The sequence below is a fragment of the Phoca vitulina genome, unplaced genomic scaffold (assembly GCF_004348235.1).
Source record: "Phoca vitulina isolate PV1807 unplaced genomic scaffold, GSC_HSeal_1.0 scaffold42, whole genome shotgun sequence".
NCBI lineage: Eukaryota > Metazoa > Chordata > Mammalia > Carnivora > Phocidae > Phoca > Phoca vitulina.
In genome coordinates, this window is record NW_022589745.1 from 868,893 (window position 1) to 875,648 (window position 6,756).

At 60.3% G+C, this 6,756-nt stretch overlaps 1 protein-coding gene across 1 annotated transcript in view; it reads left to right on the forward strand.

Moving 5' to 3' along the window:
- TPO (thyroid peroxidase) overlaps window positions 1-6,756 on the forward strand; it is a 43,969-nt gene that overhangs the window by 22,847 nt on the left and 14,366 nt on the right. Inside the window, exons 7-10 of the mRNA XM_032430125.1 lie at window positions 2,889-3,147; window positions 4,242-4,412; window positions 5,070-5,307; window positions 5,882-6,090. Of these exons, the coding sequence (XP_032286016.1) occupies window positions 2,889-3,147; window positions 4,242-4,412; window positions 5,070-5,307; window positions 5,882-6,090 (877 nt within the window). The remainder of the gene's footprint in view (window positions 1-2,888; window positions 3,148-4,241; window positions 4,413-5,069; window positions 5,308-5,881; window positions 6,091-6,756) is intronic.

Below are 6,756 nucleotides of genomic sequence, written 5' to 3' on the forward strand. Positions count from 1 at the left end.
CGCGGGGAGTCCTCTCGGCTGTGTCCCTGACAGCGGCGTGCTTGGTTGTGTGTGCCCGTGCCCCTTCCCGAACACGAGCTCCGTGGGCAGGTGCTGTCCGCTGATGGACCGGGCTGTGCACAAAGTGGGCGCTCGGGAGTGCGTGCGGGAAGCCCAGCTCCCAGCGTCATGCCAGGACGTGTCCACATTTCTCGGCTTCACCGTTCACTTTCAGATTCCCTAGTGTGTTTTTCTCAGTCAATAGCTTCTCTTCGGTGTTTTTGGCAAATACCTCGGAAACCCTAAAATAACAAGAGGTTGCGTTTGCGTTGATAAAACCCTTCCCGAGATGAGGCCTGTGTCCCGCGGGTTCTCGCAAGGCTGTCCCTCTTTGCTGCTTCCGTGGTCTGGATCTCTCCTCTCCTGAAAAGCAATATGTCATTAAGAAGAATGTCTGCAAATTAGAAGAGAGAGAGCACGCCCAGCCCCATGGCTGCCACCCAGATCTGAGCAGCTAGGCCCAGGGACACGTGGCCAGCCTTGGCTCCTGCCCCCGCCCCCGCCTCCGCCCCCGAAGCAGCGGCGCCCCGACTGCGTCCTGCACCTGCACAGCCTCTCGCCAGCCCCGCCCTGTCCGCCAGAGCCCCGCGCTGCTCCCCACTGAGGCCTTTGCCCCGACTTCTTGTGCAGCTCGTTCCAGGGTCCCCTCTGCCCCAGGACAAACAGCCCTGTGCAGGCGTGTCCCCGGGCTCTCCCTCCCCGCTTGTGCCTCTGCACGTCGGGACAATGCGCCCTGTGCCCACTGGGACCCAAGTCTAACTTCAGAGAAAGGGAAGCAGACGTCATTAGAATCTTTTCCACTGCAATTTAAAGCTGTCTAGTGTCCCTGGCGGGGAAGAGGAAGGCCGTTTCCCTTGTGCTGTGGGGACAAGAAGCAGAAGTGGGGCAGCAAGAGCCACACCGACCTCCTGTGTGGAGAAGCCCGAGGACAAGCTGTGGCGCCAACCTGGGCCGAGGGCCACGCTGTGCACGACTAAGTCGTCAGTACTCTGCGTGCTGGTCAGTGACCCGGGTGCTCCTCACTCGTCGCTGAACTGGCTCAGGGAAGACCCATCTGACAAGGAGCCCTGGACCAGCCTCCATTCGGCGTCTTCCAGGCCCCAGAGGTGAAAGCACGCACTGCGGCACCTTCGGCCAAGTGGGCGGCTGCCTACCAGCACCTGCCACTCCCGCCGCACTCCTGCAAAGTACAGATCGTGCAGTCAGAAACCACATCTTGTTTGGAAGGGACCTATCATACGGACGCAGATGGTGGCTGTTTCTTCCAACAGTCGGAGAATGTGAACAGCTTGTCTGCTGAACTGGTAAGCTACAACCGAAGACCTTCGTGTTCTGGGACAGTCTTTCCCATTGGCTTATACCTCATTGGATGCCATTTATTGACCAAAATCTTTTTAAATACTGAAAGAATTTGACACTGATTTTTACAGCAAAGAGAATTACTGTTAAATCTACAAGCAGAGCCCTTATACCTGATCCTCTGGGGAGCACGCACCAAACAGAAACCACAGGACTATGGCCACCTTATGACCGCTGACGGGGCTTCTCACAGCATGGGCGCTGGAATCAGAGACCGGGGCTGATGCTCTGCGGAGGGGAGGGTGCTCCCCCGCAGTGAATCCACAGTCGTAGACCTGTGCTGCCCACGGCCATGCCCGCTTGGGCCTCAGACCTGAGCTTCTTCCCCGGCCGCCACAGCCCCACCACCGTCCCACGAAGGTGCCTGCAGCCGGCTCGCAGAACTCCTGAGTACCAGAACAAACAAATAAACACCCTTCTGAGAACTCACTTTGAGGCCTTAGTGCAGGGCAGGACGAGCGGAGAGAGACCCGGTACAGTCAGCGGACGGCGTGGTCCCGTGATCACAAAAGGCACCTGCCGAGGCTCGAGTGCCAGGTCTGTCCTGTCCCTTTAGATAACGCGGTGCATCTTCCAGGCGGAGACCAAAATAGAACGAGGCCTCATTCACAAAACACACGCATGGTTTTGGCTCCTGTGGAGACCCCTGCCAGCCCCTTTTCTTCGTGTTTCCATTACAAAGAACTTACAAGCTGACAGACACAACTCAGGGGGAAAAGAAGGAATAACACAGGGGTCCCAGCATAACTTTTAATCTGCCAGAGCCATTCAGATCACAAGTAAACTTCAGGCGGTGTGTCATTTCCTTACAGCTCCTGGGGAGGGGGTCCTCCAACACGCACTGACCCACTCTGGGCAACAAATGTATCTGCCATATGGAGACCACACAACAGACCCAACACAGAAAGCCATGCATGTTTCCTACTCTCACAAAAACTCCATGAAAAAGGCTTTTCCAGAAAAGGAAGCCAGGTCAGAGAGGCCACCCAGCACCCCACCCCCCAGACTCGCACAGCTAAGAAGTAGGAGGTGGGATTTGAGCTCACGGGTCTGAATCCTGAGCCTCTGCTTCTCAGGTTCCTTGAGACACCTAGATCTCTGACTTCTCTTCTGAGCTCAGCGTTGATGGAGTGCCCACGGTGAAGGGGGCGAAGAGGTTGGGGGAGGAGTGCAGTGTGGCAGCCAGTCTCTGCGTGGTGCACCCCCAAGCTTTACGTGGCCTGCCCTGCCCTGAGGGGTGTTTGGGGGTGTCACTGACATGCCCCCCAGCTCCATAAGTGTAAGAGCTGTGGGGATGCTCTTTGGATCCATTCACCTGTTCACCTGTTCCCTTACCTGGACGGCATGTTCCTCCCGGGACACCTCTGCCTCCCAGGGCACGCTCAGGAGGAAGTCCTTCGCTGATGCTGGGTGTGGCCCAAGTCTGGCACCGTGGGCCCTGCTGCCGGTAGCCCCTGCTCAGAAGCTCTCCTGTCTTCCTCTCTCCATAGATCATTACCATGCGGGACTATGTTCCCAAAGTCCTGGGCCCCGAGGCCTTCCAGCAGCACGTGGGCCCCTATGAGGGCTATGACCCAGCTGTGGACCCCACCGTGTCCAATGTGTTTTCCACGGCCGCCTTCCGCTTCGGCCACGCCACGGTGCACCCGCTGGTGAGGCGGCTGGACGCCCGCTTCCAGGAGCACCCCGGCCTTCCCCCTCTGCGGCTGCAGGACGCCTTCTTCAGCCCCTGGAGGCTCCTCAAGGAAGGTGCGCTTCCCCTCCTGCTGGAGGTTGGCCTCCCTCACGCCGGCTCCCCGAAAGTGCCCACCACCCCACAGCAAGGGCCTGCTTTCACCTCGCATCATGCAGGGCTGCATAATATCAGTGTTTATAGGGGAAATAGATGCATTCAAAGCCTTTTAAAGGCTAACCTGCTCATCCAGACATCTCCCCTAGGGTTTCTGACGTTCTTCAGAGCTCGCAGGGCAACCACCCCAGGTGCAAGTACTTCCGACCTATTATTTCAGAGCTACTGAAGTAGAGACCCATGTGCACCTGTTCAGTGTAAATAACAGCATCTTCCCCATTAAACATGCAGCCTGCTCCTGCCTCATCCCCCCCACAGAGCACTGGAGCATGAACGTCCGCACAACAGGGCCTGGGAAGGGTTGTTTGTACCCCTTGTCCTCCCAACGTCCTCCTTCTAGAAGCTTCTGGCCTGTTGCAAAGGGTGTCTGGCACCCAGTGGACGCAGCAGGGGGAGGGGAGGGGAAGCAGTCACCACACGCGATCTTTGCTCCCACGTGAATGTGTGCGGAGCATGAGGGAGAGGGTCAGCCAGGTCACCAGGACCCCGTACATCGATGGCACCCAGGCTACCCCCCACAGGCCAGAGCGCGTGCACTTTCTGGGTTGTGCTTTGGAGCGCCAGGAGGCTAGGCAGGCGTGATAAAGGACCCATGTGATCGGGGTGGGAGGGAGCCCAGAGGTGGGCTTTTCCATAAGGGGTCCTGTGGAGAGGGCTGGCACTTGGAGGTGAGGGGAGCAGGTGCCCCGACTGACCCACCTCTGTTCAGCCACCTTCTGCCACGGGAAACAACACGAAAACTTCAGGACTGCTGGGCTCCTTCTCTGGGTCCCCTTCAGACGTGAGGCCTGCCCCTGCACCTGCTGGTCAGTCCCTGGGGATCCACATGGCAGAACCCAAGCAGTACTTGGAAATTCTCAGGATCGCTTAAAGTGAACTCGTGACCTTGAATTCGTGACCTTGTTAAGAACAAGCAGAGTTTGCTATGTGAGGTATTATTACTGTTTCTCCAGGACTCAGGAGATGACCGCGCCTCTTGCATGATGTTTTCCAGGTGGTTTGGATCCCCTGGTGAGGGGCCTTCTCGCGAGACCAGCCAAGCTGCAGGTGCAGGACCAGCTGATGAACGAGGAGCTGACGGAGAGGCTGTTCGTGCTGGGGAGCTCGGGCAGGCTGGACCTGGCGTCCATCAACCTGCAGCGCGGCCGGGATCACGGCCTGCCAGGTTTGCCCGCCCCCGGCTCCTCCCTGGGCTCCCCTCCTGCCTGAGCCGTGGCGGCGGCCACCTCAGAGCTGTTCTATTGGAAGCAGTGTCTCCAGTCTCCGGCCAACTTGCAGCGCTCTGGTTCCTCCACCGGGAGCCCATTCAGTGTTGCTTTGAGGACAGAGGCCCACAGGGTGCCCAGGGCCTCCCAGTGGGGCAGAAGCAGTCCCCAAACAGGGAGAGGGAGGTGGTCTGGCCTGGCGCTTTTTGGGAAGTCAGAGGGCCGCTGTCCTGCCCGCCCCTCCCTCTCACCTCCCCTGGGGCCAGCACACATCCTCAGCTGCCTCCAGGGTGGTCACTCACCAGCGGTCCCATCCCCTGGCCACTCTGTGGATGGGGACCCTCTTCTCGGGCCGGCCCCCAGCTCCGCACTCCCACTTGCTGTGCCCACTCCAACCCCATCGCCCTCACCTGTCCCAACCCTCCCCAGCCCTCCCTGAGGCTGGCCCTGACACCCTGCCCACCGTGGCCTTTCCTCCTGGGGCCCCTGTAGTTCAGCTCTCTGGTCAACCCTGCTTGCTGCAACTGCAGATCCGGGTGGAGCCCAGCTCTGGTGAGGCAGGCGGGGCGGGCACGTGGATGGAGGGCAAGAACACCCGCAACCCCCCGTCCCTGCAGGCTACAACGCGTGGAGGGAGTTCTGCGGCCTGCCCACACTGGAGACGCGGGCCGACCTGCGCACCGCCATGGCCAACGCGAGCGTCGCCGGCCGGATAATGGACCTGTACGGGCACCCCGACAACATCGACGTCTGGCTGGGCGGCCTGGCCGAGCCCTTCCTCCCCCAGGCCCGCACGGGTCCGCTGTTTGCGTGCCTCATTGGGAAACAGATGAAGGCCCTGAGGGACGGGGACCGGTGGGTACTGCCGCCGGGCTCTTCTGTGGCCCCCACTCCGCACAGGTCCCAACACAGCTGTGTCGTGGGCACTCACGCAGCCCGGCCGTCTCTGTGGGGCCGTGAACCCGGGTCATCACAGAAACGCAGCATAGGCAGCATGAGCACGCTGAGCACTAGAACCGAGAGCTGCTGTTGATGCGTCCGAAGGACCCGGTCTCACGTGTGAGCGGACATCATGTGGAGAGCACAGGTGTTCTGACACCCAGAAACCCACCTTTGGGTGTCCTCTCACACGGCTGCCGATTTGGGCAGGTGGGCGCTGACCAAGGCGTGAGACGCAGGCCCAGGACGGCATCCAAGCGCGGGGTGGGTTTGCTGCCCCTCTGTCGGCTCGGCCTGGGCCCCCGCCCCTTGAAGGTCCCTGAGGGAGTCAGCCAAGCCAGCCCCTAATCCCGGGCCCAGTTTGTCAAGAGTGAGGAGTCTGGGAACACGCGACGCAGATGACCGCACAGGACACCCCGTCTGCCCTGATGGGAGGCACCCTCAGTCGCGGGCCCCCCTGCAGCATGCTCGGCTCTCTCCTCCTCTGCAGGTTCTGGTGGGAGAGCAGCGGGGTGTTCACCGAGGCCCAACGGCGCGAGCTGGCGAGGCATTCCCTGTCCCGGGTCATCTGTGACAACACGGGCCTCCCCAGAGTGCCCACTGACGCCTTCCAAATCGGGAGATTCCCGCGGGACTTTGAGCCATGCGAGAACATTCCGGGTCTGAACCTGGACATGTGGAGGGAGGCCCTTCCTCAAGGTGACGTGAAGCCCATTTTAAATTATGTTGTGGCATGTGGATTGTTTTCAGCACACCCAAAGGGGGAGGTGAGCACCCCGAGTCTGAGCTGTGCACGTGACCCCCGAGTGGGAGTGGGCAGGTGGGTGGATGAGCGCATGGGGCTTGGGGCACAAGGCGTCCACTGGGCCTCTGTGGCATGTCCACAGAGATGCACCCCGTGTCAAGAAGCCGTGTGCCCCACTAAGCTGTGGTAGAGGCGGCTCCAGCTGGGAGGTGGGAATTTGGCAAGGCAAGAAAGTGGGGGAGATGAGGGAAGTGAGGGAGGTGGGGAGGTGAGTGGAGAGGAAGTGAGGGGTTGAGGGGGTGAGGGAGGTGAAGAGATGAGGAGGTGAGGGGATGAGGATGTGAGGGTGTGAGGAGGTAAGGGGATGAGGGGGTGGGGAGGTGAGGAGGTGGGAGAGATGGGGGAGCTAAAGAGGTAAGGGGTTGAGGGGTTGGGAAAGGTGAAGGGGTGAGGAGGTTAGAGGGTGAGGAGATGGGGTAGGTGAGGGAGATGAAGGGAGGATGGGGGAAGTGAGGGAGGTGAGGAGATGAGGTGAGAAGGTGAGGGAGGTGAGGAGATGGGGAGCTGAAGAGGTGAGGGGTTGAGGAGTTGGGAGAGATGAGGGGGCAAGGAGGTGAGGG